General features: G+C 36.1%; 1 protein-coding gene across 4 annotated transcripts in view; it reads right to left on the bottom strand.

Moving 5' to 3' along the window:
• Positions 1 to 995: 995 nt before the first annotated feature.
• The window catches only part of Ccdc85a (coiled-coil domain containing 85A), a 195,734-nt gene continuing 181,407 nt past the window's right edge, over positions 996 to 15,322 (bottom strand). For 2 of the 4 annotated variants that reach the window (XR_009381707.1, XR_009381706.1), the window contains one exon: positions 996 to 2,738. Coding sequence is in view for 2 of the 4 variants with exons in the window: in XM_059274990.1 (XP_059130973.1) it covers positions 2,649 to 2,738; positions 6,557 to 6,655; positions 9,962 to 10,081; positions 13,542 to 13,676 (444 nt within the window). In the remaining 2 variants the exon portion in view is untranslated. Of the gene's footprint in view, positions 2,739 to 6,556; positions 6,656 to 9,961; positions 10,082 to 13,541; positions 13,677 to 15,322 lie in introns of all 4 variants that reach the window. The other 2 variants (XM_059274990.1, XM_059274991.1) reach the window with 2 other exon arrangements.

The raw sequence follows: 15,322 nt of genomic DNA, 5'->3' as shown, positions 1-15,322 counted from the left end.
AGGTTGAGGCAGAATGCAGCTGCAAGAAGTTTATTACAGCATGTAAAGTCTGAGAATTAATGGAAGGCACTCAGGGGGCTCTTCCTTCAAATCAAGTGAAATGGATATTTAAAACAATCTTATTTTAGGTATCCAGGATAAAGGAATCTCCTGCTGACACCTGAGATATATTAATCCCTGCATGTTTTGCAAATTCCTAAGAACCATTAGCTGAGAACCAAAACTGTATGCACCAAGGTATTCACTAAGGGTTCACTGAACTAAGGTGCAATAAAAACTAAGGGTAAATAAAATCTACCAATTAAATTTTTGGACTGTCACATGAGATGATCTGATTTTCTATGGAGCTTTAAGCATGTGCTGAAAATGACAAAGGCATTCATTAAAAGTTAGATTGTGATTGTTAGTCTATCAGCCTCAGTGCAACTATGTACTGTCAAGATATGGAAATTGCCTTTGTTGCAGGAATGATTAGATAGCAAATTTATAAAAACAATCCTGTAAGTGTTACTCATGTGATCAATGTACTCTGCTTTTAAAACTGGGCTAATGCTCAATTTAGGAAGCCTTATTTTGCCATCTTATTTACAAATTCTGAGAAGTCTTGCATACTATTGTATATTTCCCCCAAACATGTAAAATAACTTTTATTATTTAAAAAACTGTTTTAGTATTTCCCTTCAAGTATAAATTTAAAGAGCGAGAATTTTACTACAAAATTCTACTGTGACTAAATAATCCTCTTAGACACTATAATAGAAAATGGTGTGAATTCAGATAAGATGTCTCTGACTATTAAGTCCTCTGTAGGCATATTTTAAAATATGCTTTTTTTCTACACTTATTTCTCTACATTACTATTATTATCATAATCACACAAAGTAGAATGATATTCAGTGACTATTAGAAATCTATTCCATTAAAGAAAAACATTTCAAAACAGACAAAAATACTGTGAGATTAAATAATTTATTACTGTTGCTAAGATGAACACATCTACTTATTACTCAATTTTATGTGGAACTTTAAAAAAATAGTTTTAATACTGTATCAAAATTTACACAAGGATCTTGTCAAAAGACCAATGTCCTTTGTATCTGCTACTGCCGGCTCTGCTGCAGGCACAAAACATGTTTAAATGTCTCCAGATTGTAGGAATGCAACAATTGAGGGACGCTTCTATGAGGAAAGGTATACACATAGCAAACACTTTTCTCTTGGACACTAAAATATAACATTTTAAAGGAAGAGTCTTAAATTATAACCCAGTTATGGTAATTGGAAATATCCTTCTATATTAAATGAATTTGTAAGTATTTTCAGAAAAATATCTTAGAAAATAATTTCAGAGGGCAGCTTTTAAAATCATAATTATACTGTTTACTATAACAAAATTCCTTCTCATCCCCCTGCCAATAACCATTAATACGCTATACAATAAGACCATTTAAAAACAACAAAAAATATTGACTGTAAATCAAATCATAAGTTTAGAAGATACCCAGAAATTGTTGCATCCCTACTTTTATAATCTTAAACTACAGTAAAAACAGCATTCTATCACAGGCCTCTTGCACATTCATACAAGAAACTATCATTGCCTTTAGATAAACACAAAATATCTATCACAGCATTTCCAGTACACACATTCTAATATTACATATCTATATCAAAAATAAGAAAACTAAGCAAAGCTAGCACACCTCAAGCGATCTGAACAGGAGCTTTTAGCCTCAATTATGGACATGCGTTAATTTCATAAAACATTAAATAGCTGCAGTAAATAGGCAAAGAAAGCTTTTGTTTCATAAGTGCAGTGCAATATTTTAAATTTTACATAAAGTTTATTAAATATACAGCATGTCTAGAAACTAAATTGTAGAAAGACAATCTCACAGCTCAAAACACTTAGAAAAATTACGTTTGCTTCTTTGTTAGCTGACATTGGTGTGCTGAATATATATGAAGGGTTGTGTGTTCCGAAGACATGCCTTTATAAACAACTCATCAAAATTAAAATATTTAGTTTGACCAACTGAAATAAATGATACTCTCTGATAAGCACTTTAAAAATTCCTGCTACCTTTCTAGCTTGTAAAAGAATTTGTAATATTTTTAGCACCTCGGAGTTCAAAACAAAAATCAAATATTATCTTGCATCCAACTAATTATGTGTTAGGAAGCAACCTTTCCACAACTGAAATATAGAAGGGAGCTTCCCAGTCTTGTATGCTGGAAAATACCTCTTCATATATTCCACATAGTAAAAAGTCCCCACCATTAGTTACAATGAACCACCTCTATCAAAGCCATGGAGGCTCTACTGCACTCATCCAACCATGCAGATTACTCAATGTGTCAATCATAGGTGTGGAGAGTTGAAAACATTTCAGCTGTCATGAAAATACTAATGAAATGATGATTTTCCAAAGCTACCTTGAGATTGCTGTGAACACTAAAGTGAGAAGTATAGCGCATCTTAGCTTTATGGGGAAGTTGTACTGAAGGGATTAGAGGGGAGATATGTGCAATGTACAATCACTCTGTGTGATGCCATGAGTCCCATTTTGTAGGAATCAACTTTTTTTCTTTTTCTTCTTCTCTTTATTTTCTGGTAGTGGTGATTTCATGTTTGAAGGGAGTTCTTCTCACATGGGCCCTTTGTACTGGTTTCCTGACAAATGTTGCCTAATTCCAGGACACGAGCCTGCAGCATCTCCAAGTTTCCTCCACACAACCTTAAAAGAAAAAGAAGAAGTAAGCATCTTATGTGCTGTCTTCCAGAAACAGATGTGTGAGTTTCAGGGGAATTATGAGAGGGCCAAAGATAGGTGCAAAGACAAGACAAACTCCACACGGATGGGTTCAAACATAAAGTAAAGCATGATAAAGACAGTTTCTAAACATAAAAACTTCTTTGGAGCTAGGATGCTTGCTACACCTCACACTCCAGCAACCAGATCTGATATTATAGAAGGACTTGAAATCTCCCCCTAGCTATCTGAGTGGAACTCAACTCTGACTTAATAATTCCCACCTGCAGAAATTTTCAGGATGCTGGCAGAGAGGAGCACTGGTATCTGTATTTTTATTTGAAGCTCTCAAAGTGATTTTAATGTACATCTAGAATAAAGAGCCGTTGGTTAAGAGAGCATACTGGCTCCTATAACATACATCTATAACAAAATATACAAAATGTCTATTTCATCTAGAAAAATGAATTTGCATTCTTGAGCCACAAGTCCTAATCTTCTATTCTTAGTTTCTTGATCTTTGCAAAGTAGGGCATGTACCTGTCATGAATCTCAGCTAATGTGCTACTGGAGAATTCTCTCATATTTCCTGAACAGAAAACAACCAAACATAGGATTAAGGGAATTCAGAAAATATTGAAAGAAATACAATTCACCCTAATAAATAGTGGGCCATTTTGGATCATATTAGACAACAGGTAAAATTAAGAATAACATGAGTATAAAATTATTGAGGTCACCAGAAATTCCAATATACAAGCATTAACTGAAACAAGCACATGCATGTCCACACACAGTAAAACAACCACAACGCCCCTAGAGTGCTCACTATGAGGACTGTTAGATCGACAAATCTCACACAAATTTATAATGCTCTCATGAACACAAAACCAATTTATTAGTAATTGAGAGACTATTTCTTTCTATTTTGCTTTTAATTAGAAGTAGATTCATCAGGGTCATCCACTGCCATTTACAGTGATACACAGAGAGTTTTGCTTTTCTTCATTTCCAAGATAGCAGAACTAAGACAGTCACCACTGCATGGAGAAACGGCCTATTGCACTCAAGGGGAATTTTAGTTATGGCCTTTAAATACCAGGAATAGAATTTTATATCAATGGACAGCTTCAGCTATACACAGGAAGTCAAGAACATCTCAAAAGATAACATGCATTCCCCCTTTCTAGCCCATAGATATAATCAGTTCTACCAAGAATGTTTTGAAGGTCTGGTTTGGAAGTAAGGGATATATTTGCAGACCACAGAATAACTACAGATATAAAAACACTGGCTGCTGCAACTAAAAAGTGCAACTCTTCTTTAGTTACTAAATTGTAGAACACAATGAGCCACACCCAGCTATTACAATGAGGTGAAAGGAAATTGCTACATAAGGCAGAACTCTGCAATAGAGCAATGACACTAAGGGAGTACTGTATGGACAAAAAGCAGAGCAGGGCTGTACACACAAGTAGGACTGAGATGGCCAAGTATCTCAGTTGTCACTGGGAGACTGCAGACAAACCTAAATGACAAGGTTACTAAAGACGATGTTATGGTTCTCGGGGAGCAGTATGTTTATCCTTAGAAGAGAACCAACTAACTGTTCATTAAACAGTGTGATGATCTGTGGATAATAGTCTTTTGGTAATTTGATGGAAGTCACCCACTTCCATCCAGGAGGAATATCAGAAATTGACAAGTTTCCCATTGCCCTGAGTTTTTCCAGAGACTTACTAAATTTATAATGTCACACATAATTCTGTGACATTATAAAAGTTTATAGATCCTTAAATAGGAAGGCTTTGTAATCTTTGTTACCTACCTTCCAAGAGAATTATTTATGAAACTGCCTTGTAATCTTCTTTCTTTATTACCTACCTTTCAATTGTCCTCTTGTGTTTATTCCCCAATATTTATTGTGTACTTTTGATGGACATGTAATTTTGTTGTTGTTGTTTTGAGACAGGGTTTCTCTGCTGATGGCTATGCAATTTATAATGGTGTCACAGATACTATTTTAAATAGTTTCCAAGTGAGAGTTTAAGAATCAGGGCTAAGGTGTGGTTTGCATTTTCCCTTTGGAATAAGGATCAAAGAAAAACATGGACAGTTAGAAAAAGATACCCTAGAGGGACTTTTAAAAATAAATAAATAGAAGGGTGAGGTAGGGCTAAAAACTTGTATAGTTAAAAGATCACGAGAACATAGTGTCCTTTTAAAGCAAACGAAAGATCAACAAGAACTAATCATGATCCCAAGATGTGTTCAGGAAGTTTTCACAAGGAAGGAAGGAAGGTAGGGAAGGAAAGGGACTGAGGGCCAAAGCCAATCTGATATTAAGCATGATGGACAAGGTATTATCTGTAAAATACAGTGTTTTCATTCTTTATGGTAAGAGTTAAAAATAGTTGGCCCTCAAAGGAGACCTGGCTAAAACATGGACTTCACCCATCAGTTTGAGCAAGTAACTTCGTTTCTGGGTCTTAGTCCCTTCAAACATACAATGTGAGGGTTGGGGCTCTTGGCCAAAGTGTCACATCCAAATAACCTGTAACTGACGTTAAATAGAGAAATCCAATTAGGGAGCGCCACACACTCCTAGGAGGCCACCAGAAGATGCTTTCTGTGCTTCTCTCCCAGTACTAAAGGGCCCATCAACTGAATTTTATTTCTGTTTTGACAGTCAATAATGAGAAGCAACTGATTCCCTAGAATTATAAATCAAAGCTATAAATTTACAAGGTAAATATTCAAATGGAAAGACCTTAAGCACAAGTTGAAAAGCTACAAGGGATAAACAGTAGTGCATTCAGGAAATGATACGTAGAACCATGATCATTAAAACCAAACAACAGACATATAGCAAAGAAAGGTGCTTGGAAAGGATTGCAAAATAAAAGTAGCCACAACACAGGCAAGCAAGGTTTGGAAATTCTCACCCCAGCACATATAAAATGCCCATGGGACTTAAAGATCATTTACTGGATTCCAGAAATATCTTGAGGTGGTGAACCAGATCTGAGAATATATGTAAAGCTAAAGGGTATTTCTAAAGAAGTTTGCTATTCTATGATATAAGCATAAAATGTAAGGATAAAAACAATACAAAAATACAAAGACAATTAAAATTAGAGCTCAACCATGACTTCTTAAATTTAACAAATGTATTTTTCTACAATAATCCATTTAGCTCTTCAAAGCTGCATGCCTGTATTCATGATTAAACAATATATCAATTAACAATTACATTGTCAAGTTTTAGCTGAGTTCTCTGACTTCATGGACAGATTTCTACTCATCTGTCCCACTGGTGCACCTATCTTGCCTTATTAGTGTCTAAGCTTGAGTTGGTGAAGACAATATGTAGGTTTGATATGAAGGGTCCATATCTCATCTGTGAACCAAGTAAATATTAGCTAGCAAAGTAATTGATTTTGTGGGATTGTTTATTGTAAGTCTTCATTCTTTTTAAAATGTCTTAAATTTAATACTTAAAAAACGTTCATAGGTTATTCTGGAATACAGAACTGACTGATCATTTTTGATCATACCCAGGGCCTTGCATGTAGTGGGCAAGCACTATATTGCCAAACCCACTGATCTTGGTGGTTTTTAGCATGACTATATGGATATCCTTGTAAAACAAACTGAAAATAAAAACAAGGGCAATTGTTTTATTTTCATGTAAAAATGTAAAGACATTTGGTCAGCAATTTTGAAAGCAGATATTTTAAAGAATAACTAAGCTGTGATGAGGCTGTCAACACAGAATACACAATCAAGCATATCAGACTTACATTGCACATTTCTCTGACTATAGCTTTTTCTGTCTCACTAAGGTCATGGTCATACTCTTTACCCTGATGACGATCTATAGCTTCCTGAACATCCAAGACCTGGATTTGTTGAAAAAGAAAAGCAAATTTCACATGGGAAAAATCTGTTAGTTTATGATAACACTATCAAGGACCTCCACTTTGTCAAATCTTAAGTTTTTTTCCATGTCTGCATATCAGAATAGATTCATACATGGCAAAATCTTTTTTAAATAGTTAGTTGTTCTGAAACCTGGAATGAATTTCATTAATTTTTTTCAAGTGCCTGTTAAAAGCAATCTATTATATCACTAATAGTCAATTGAATTCATTAATGTTTAAAATAATTAGGTGCAGTTAATTTAGTCATTAAGATATCTAGTAGTGTGAATCATTTGGGGGATAGTCAATAACTTAGTCCAATTCAGCATTGAAAACAATTAATTATATACCAAATTGTCCGAGTGATATGTAGACAAGGCCTATAGAAAAGACGGCTACAAAAGAATATGCATAGGAGGTATGCAGATGAAGACTCTGAGTTTAGAGTTCTTGCCTGGACTAGTGCCTAAGAAAGGAATGTGGGGATGGATCTTGAAGAGAAATATCTCATGGCTCCTTACAGTGAAAATATTCAAGCAACACTTTAAATATTTTTTTCATTTGAGCAAATTGTGCTTTAACCGTCTTTTAAACAAGTTTATTGGCCTATGTTTCTACTTCTCTAAACTGCCCTTAAATAGGCTAAATATACTACTTTTAAAATGTCAATACTCTCAGGGAATAACAGCCTTTGGTACAGAGGATGCTGTTTGTCACTATTGTAGTGGTTTGCAAGCCAAAGCATTGATACAGAATAAAAACTAACCTTTATCCTAGAGCATCCACTCTGAACCGTGACTTACTAAATAGCTTGTTCCTATTGTCATCATGGTCAGGAAGGTTACATCTAAGGGTCTGTCTCAATAATTAACAACAAGGAATAATTAGGGTCTCCATGTCAAGTTCATAAACACTGAGACTAAGTTTAATTTTATAATAGTCTTATTCAAAAACTCCTCATTATCACCATCCAGTAGCTTGTTCTTATTGTCATGATGGTCAGGAAAGCCACACCCAAAGGTGTGTACCAATAATTAACAACAAGGAATAATTAGGGTCTCCATGTCAAGTTCATAAACACAGACTAAATTTAATTTTGTAATAGTCTTATTCAAAAACTCCTCATCACCATCCAGATACCAACATTTTCTTTAAAAGTCTTGATATTAGCCTCATAATCATTCTTTACATACTGAGATGAAATCACTGACTCTTCAGTAATAGAAAATGTAAAGACCCCTTAAACATCAGCCTACAAATCTGATTTTTAATACACCTCAAAACAGTGTGTACTTCAAATCAGTTAATTTCTATTAAATTAAGCTCTAATTAATAACATCATATACTTTGGAGGCCAGAAGTGTACTTTTGCTAAAATAGACCAGCTTCTCTCACTGATTTATGTTTTTCCCAACAAAGCAAAACTGGTCAGGATGGGCTAGGAAAGAAGTAGGCTAAGTAGAACTCTCCATAGCCCAGTGTTCATTAAAGCCTGGTGTTTTCTTTCAAATGTATCAACAGGGAAAATCTGAACCATTATTCTACGGCTATATTATTTTTGCATACTGATCTTATGAGGCATTTTCCAAGGTATATGTCTACATGCACTTCTCCTGACATGGGAAGTCCCAGTAGTGAACATGTTGGATATTTCATATTTTCTGAAGATCTCTGCCCACTTAGTTTCACTATCCACCCACCAAGGAAACAATGTGTCTCCTGATAACCCTTCCCTCTCTTGAGACAACATTTTACATGGAAATTAGAGAATCATTTCATAGGAAATTGAGGGTCTTTCCCTTGCCCTTCAGTCCTTTGAGGCCACACTCAGAGTTGCACTGAGAAATTAGAAGATTTCAGTGTGGCTCATTATGTGCATTGGATTCAAATGTCACATTTGACATTCAACAAGGTAGCAGGCTGAAATGACTTTCAAACAGTTTGAGTAGCAGGGCAAGGTGTTGCTTTTGGATTTTGATCAAAAAACTAAACTGCTGCAAAATTGAAGTTGATCTGTTGGTCTTTTCCAATTCTAAAATGCTTTCAGTTAGTGCCTGATTAACACTAAAGCTCAACTGGAGAGAAAAGTTCTCATCAGTCAGTAAGCCAGCACCTGCAGGAGGCAGAGCAGGACCCTAAATGCTTGCTGTAACTTTACATCTATTCTACTCAATTGCTGGGTGAGTATTCTCCTGAGACAGAAAGAGTCCAGTGCATTGCCAGTGGCCACTAGCATGGCTCTCTTACTTGCTCTCATCTGCAATCAGTACATGTTTGAGGAAGGTGAACTCATTTTCTGTTAGCCAAAGCAAAATATCCTGAGAGCTAAATCTCCTGTTCATCATCAATTTATTTGCATACCCAGCTTACTACAGAAGATATGGCACACTCTAAAAAAGGGCAACTTCTATCTGATGGTAAGTCAGAAAGTGAAATAATTTTAAGAAAAGTTAGAAAACTTATATGCCAAAACTTGACCTTAAGCCATCTACCTGCATTATGGCTCACATAGGGTTGGTAAAAACTGTTCAAAATCATAAACCTGTCTAAAGGACAGCATTTCATACTTAGAAATTATCTTAATTCTTAATGTTACTTTTATTACCTACATAAATAATCAGTTTATAATCTTAGGTAAACATTTGAATTATTTAATACTTATTTTAATTATAATACTTATTAACTTTATTTACTGGGATACATCACTAGTTAATGAAATAAATGATTAATTTTGCCCAAATTTTCATTAGTCACCATCGAATCTGAAGTAACAGCCAAAACTGGAGACCATCTATTTTTTCCTAATGTGCCTATAAGGAAATTGTAACTGGAATTTGAAAACTTAATTTTGACTTAATAGAAGAAAAAGTAGGTTGAAGTTTATTTCAATAGTCACTGAATAATAATTATATAATATTGTCAATTACCTTCCACACTTTGACAATCTTTCTAATGCTATACATGTGGTGCAATAAGCATTGAATATATACAACCTATAACAATACTTTTCACATGGATATGCATGCACAACAGACTTCAACTTCAATGCAGATAGGAATGAATCACATTACTCAGGCAGAATAACGAAAGTAGATATTTAACCTTAAAAACTCAAGCCCACTGTCAGTTCACAAATTAAAATCACAGACACTAAAAAGTTACACCAACAAAGGGGTTAAAAATAAAGTGTCTATGGTTACAGTAAGACTGAGGACTGTCAGACTACAGCAAACAAGCCATGACACAACTGAGGTTCTGGAGAAATGGTTGCACACGATTGGTTACCTTAAGAGAATGTACCACAGGTTCAGGCTGCTGAGAAGGTGTGGTATGTCCACTGAAGCTAGCTGGAGAGTTGGGTGAACTGTTACTCCCATCAGCCCCTGATGACAACCTAAAAGAACCCTTAGTAGAAAATCAACAACTTTGTTATTAAAACAAAAGTCGTTTATAACCATACAGATGCCATTAAATATGCAGTCTAACCATCAAATGAGCAATATCAGTCTTATTTTTTTCTATCACCCACCCCCAATTTTCTTAGTCTACCTTAAGACACAATCTATTCACTGGAATACTCTTGCTACTTGAGTGATGCAAAAACAAAAACCATCCCCAATAGCATCTGGATGTCATCTGCAATTTACCAAAGAGTGTAATACTCCCAAGGAATGGCCACTAAGAGCATATCAAGACTGATTTTTGAAACCTAAAGACCCGAAGAACAAGGGATTCGTGAGGTACTCCTCAGCTGAGTGAAACACATTTATTCAGCAGGTCAAATGTCATATTCCATATGTCTCAGGAAAACACTAACACATAACACTGTTGCACTGGAGAAATTGTGTCTTTTATAAAATCCTTGTTTTGGGAAAGGCCTATAATAACTATAATAACAGAACATTTTAAAAGAGGCTTAGCTTAGTTCAATATTTCTTTGAACAAGTATTCATTTCCTAGCCTCTGTTAAAATGAAAACCAAAATAGATACAAGTTACTTATTTGTTAATTAATAATTCTTCAACTCAGTGGGTGAGAAATGATTAATTAAACCTGTGTGAGCCATGGTCACCTGGGAACTCCTCTCAGGGGTCTGCAGCTTTTCTGAATATTGATTGAGAAAAGACTAATGGATCAACGAGGAAAAAGACAGCAGCAATTAGCTTCTTAGAAAAGTAGCAGGGAGAAATTTCCAAACCTGTTTTTTTGTGGAGTGTGCCCTTCATTCTTAAGGAACCTGAGGATTTTAATTTCTGTCCATCAAAAAACTACAGATTCAGCCACAACTAATAGATTAATCAGTAATCCACTTAGTGGGTCCTGTTAAAATAATATTCCTAAGTAGTAGGAACCACTGAGGGTGCGCTGTAAATTCATGAAGAGAGAGACAACAGTGTTTGGGGACATTCATTCAGTTATAACAGCTACAGGAGAATGTTCATTGTGGACACTTTTAGGGAGTGAAGGGGCAAGCTGCACACAGGAAGCCACAGTTACGGGCCATCTGCACCCAATGTTACTCACATAAAATTTAACAAGCCCTAAAATTTGGAATATAATGTCCCTTCTCTTGTTGTTGTCATTTCTACCAACACCCTTCAAGGCTCCACATTACTCCCAGCAAGCCTATGAAGGAAAGATGGATTATTTTCTATGCCATAAGAACTGTGCAATCTAACTGCTCCTGCCTGCCAACCAAACTAAGCACCAGGAAGAGGAAGCAGTCCAATGAGACATTGTTATACTTCTTTAGCTTCTCTCTTTGATTGCTACAAAGTCTTACATTAAAAGCAGGTAATGAAATAGGTCTGTCAAATATAAAGCCCCCAAACCCTCTTGAAAATTAAATTATTAAGTTTGCCTTTTATGGGTTTGTAACTTAAGTCAGACATAATAACACTGATATGAATAATAACAAGGCAATTATCTGAGATTTAATGATAGTTGGAAAATACACCTTTCCATCCCCTAAACTGTATACATTTTTTTCTCTTTAGGTTAAGTGATTCCAAACTGGATGAGGGCAAGGAAACTCTTCTTCTCTGAGTGACATTGTTCCTCTTCAGTTCTCCTCCCCTGCTGGTGTATCCTAGGAACTCTTTCAGAAAAGCATGCTTAGGGTGTATGCGTTCAGGTCACCTTCCATTTAGAACAGTGCATTACTATGCCATGTTTCTTGGTGATCTGAAACCTAAGGCAATAAACAGTCCCATTTTGGGTGACCACCACGCCATTTCCATCCTTAACCCCCTTCTATGCACAGTTTATCTTTAAAGCTTCTCTTTCCACATTTAGACAAAAGGCAGGCAAATTAGTAATGGCATGCTTGGGCACGGATCCTTTGGCTTAACGAAGACTTGAAAATCAACATTAATACTGTCTTTGAATATAATCATCAACTGGGATTGCTTGAATTTAGGGAAAGTCCTTTACTGATCATAACTATTAAGAAACAAACAAATAAATGCTTTTATTAGTTTCCTTTTGTTGTTGTTGGTGGTGGTTTTTTATTATTTTTTTTCTTCCCCCCAAGACAGGGTTTCTCTGTGTAGCTTTGGCTGTCCTGGAACTCACTCTGTAGACCAGGCTGGCCTTGAACTCACAGAGATCCACCTGCCTCTACTTCCTGAGTGCTGAGATTAAAGACATGTGCCACCACCACCACCTAGCTTATTAGTTTCCTTTAATAAATGATTACAATAAGCTCTCAGTTGGAATATTTATTAGGAGAAAATGTATTACCTTTCAAAAATAACTTTAAATTAGCTTTGAGAGCATGAACTAGTAATCAACTAGAAAGATCGAGGTTCTCCCTCCCTCTCTCCTCTCCTCTCCTAAATAGTGTGTGTGTGTGTGTGTGTGTGTGTGTGTGTGTGTGTGTGTGTGTGTGTGTGTATTATATGTTTCTATTTAGGAGGCCTCAAAGTAACCAAATAAATAAACACCAAATGTACTAAATGACTTTCTAGAGTGTAACACTACAAACCAGCATCTCACTCTGTCCTCTAACAGAACAGAAGTTCAGCTATCTAAATGCTTATGAGGCTACATTTGGACAATTACCTAGGCTCATTCAGTATGTAGTCTCAGTTGACTTATACATTTTGACTAAACTAGTTTTTAATGTGCTACTGAGTAGAATGCTGTACAACAAATAATGCTAAATAGTCTCTCGGAGCTTATTTCAATAAGACTAAAGCCTCTTGTTTAAACTATACTGGGCTGGCTCTGAAGACGAGGAATTTAAAAGTAGAAAACTTTAATAAAATTTGAACCATAATTCCCGTCTTGAGTTGCTTGTGTTCATGCCACATGTGAAGACATGCTGCAAACACATATAATATGCAAAAATCTCCAGTCACCAGTCCATGGGCAAGGGATAATTTTCCAGACTTCCCGGAAGCACCTGAACTTTACACTTCTTTTCCTGAAGGTATTTTTGTCCTCTTGTGTAGTTGGGCTTGCTCACCCTTGACCCCTGGGTCAGAATAATCTAAGAAAACTGGTAAGAGGTAAAAGATTTCACTCCTGCCCTCCCTGCCCCTCCCCATTCAGCCAGCTCCTCCATGGGTACAGACAGCATCTGTCCCCTCCCCATTCAGCCAGCTCCTCCATGGGTACAGACATCATCTGTCCCCTCCCCATTCAGCCACCTCCTCCATGGGTACAGACATCATCTGTCCTCTCCCCATTCAGCCACCTCCTACATGGGCACAGACATCGTCTGCCCCCTCCCCATACAGCCACCTCCTCCATGGGCACAGACATCATCTACCCGCCTCCCCAACTGTAGTGACTCCTCTAGCAACAGAGGCCACCTGGTTCCACACAAGCAAAGGTAGACAGCTGGCTCGTCTTCACTCACCGGGAGAGAGGGCAGGCATCGTCCTATTCCTCGGCACCCTTGCCACCACTGCAAGACCCGCCGGGCTCTGGGCCCCCAGCCTTTCTCCACATTTGAGCTGTTTCTAGTTGGAGGTTGACTTCTATTCTGGGTGGCCTTATATTTGGAACAATATGGTACAATCACTCAGAAAAATACTGTTTCCCAAGACTCAAGAAAGCAGATAGAATAAGAAGCTTAATGAGATGAACCACAATGACCACAATGGCAAGCTGTAACATGCACCTGTATCTGGGGGAAGTTCAGAGTGGAACCAATAGTGATGACTCTTAGGCAATAATAACTGCACCCTCAAGCTGTCAAAAGGAGGTGATGAAGGTGAAAATAAAGAAAATAACTTAGACATTAAAATAATGTCCTTTCACCGATTCCACCTATTAGGAGCAAAATTCTCACAAATCTTCCAGATATACAAACTGTAGAACTTCTGAATTTAACAGAAATAATTAGTAATGCAATTTGAAGCAATATGCACTTTTGGCAACAAATACAAATTGGAATTTTAACTGATAATTTGTCAAATTTTCAAGAAAAAAATTGCTGCATAAGAAAAATTATAAAGTCCTAAGAGGTATAAAAATAAGTTTTATATGCCAGATTTCTATTAGTTACTCAATGTTCAAATTTCTATACTAACTGGTAGTAGGAATAATATAAATTAACAAAAAAGAACATTCTAAAAATAAGTTTCCTGAAATTTCAGATTTCCTGCATGGCCAACCTGTATAAATCTATAAAAATGGTGAGAAGCAAGTGAACTTATTAGAACAAGGTGTCTTTTTCTTCCTAAAGCTACTATGTCCCTAGGAAAAACAACCAAACATCCCTCCACACAATGGCTATTAATTCCAGTGTAGACCCATGGAGGTTAATTCTGAGATACTGAAACTGAGAATCAAATGTTTTTGTTCTCTTTTGTAGGGCTGAGGCCTCATGGTCTTTCCGCATCCACTTTGCCTGTCTATTAGACCATAAATTGGCCTTCTAATACCTGAAAACATACATATAAGTAACATACAGACTGAGCATGCTATATTTAGGAACATATATGTACATACATATGTGCACATAACAAAAACTAATGAAAAAGAGGCCATGAATTTGAAAAAAAAAAAAGAGTATATGAGAGGGTTTGAACAGAAAAAGGATAAGAGGGAAATGATGTAATATAATCTCAAAAATAAAAGAAATTTTTTAAAAGTATTTTAGTTTCCATATCCATTTCCTGGAAGTTGGTGCTTTGGCGTCATTTTCACTGTAACTTTATGGAACAAGAGAGGAAAACACATCACGGTCTTAAGTCAAAGGTACATTGTTTACGGTAGTTGATCCTCCCAAACCCTGGACTCAGTCTGTGAAGTCAGCACCAGGGACACATGTCAAGTCATGCATACTCTGCTATACATATGTAACAGAAAATTTGGACATTTGTGCTAGAGTCAATGGTCACTTCAGCATGCAATATTGATGTGAAAATCATTCTTTTGTTAATTATCTTATATGTAGATACCTAACCTATTTGATTATCAAAATAATTATATTCAACAATTTATAAAATGGTTGATAGCTTTAATTTTACCATCCACCCACACTCATCAGTTCTATTTCTGAGAGGATCATTAATTATAAATGCACATTTTATAGATCCTTTTACAAGTCTTCTGGATTTGGTGATTTTCATGATGTAGACATCTCTCAGACCTTAAAATTTCCAGATCCAGTGAAATAAGTAAATCATACAG

Source organism: Peromyscus eremicus, chromosome 10 (genome assembly GCF_949786415.1).
Source record: "Peromyscus eremicus chromosome 10, PerEre_H2_v1, whole genome shotgun sequence".
Lineage (NCBI taxonomy): Eukaryota > Metazoa > Chordata > Mammalia > Rodentia > Cricetidae > Peromyscus > Peromyscus eremicus.
Note: the sequence above shows the minus strand (reverse complement) of the source record. Positions and strands in the feature narration are given on the sequence as shown.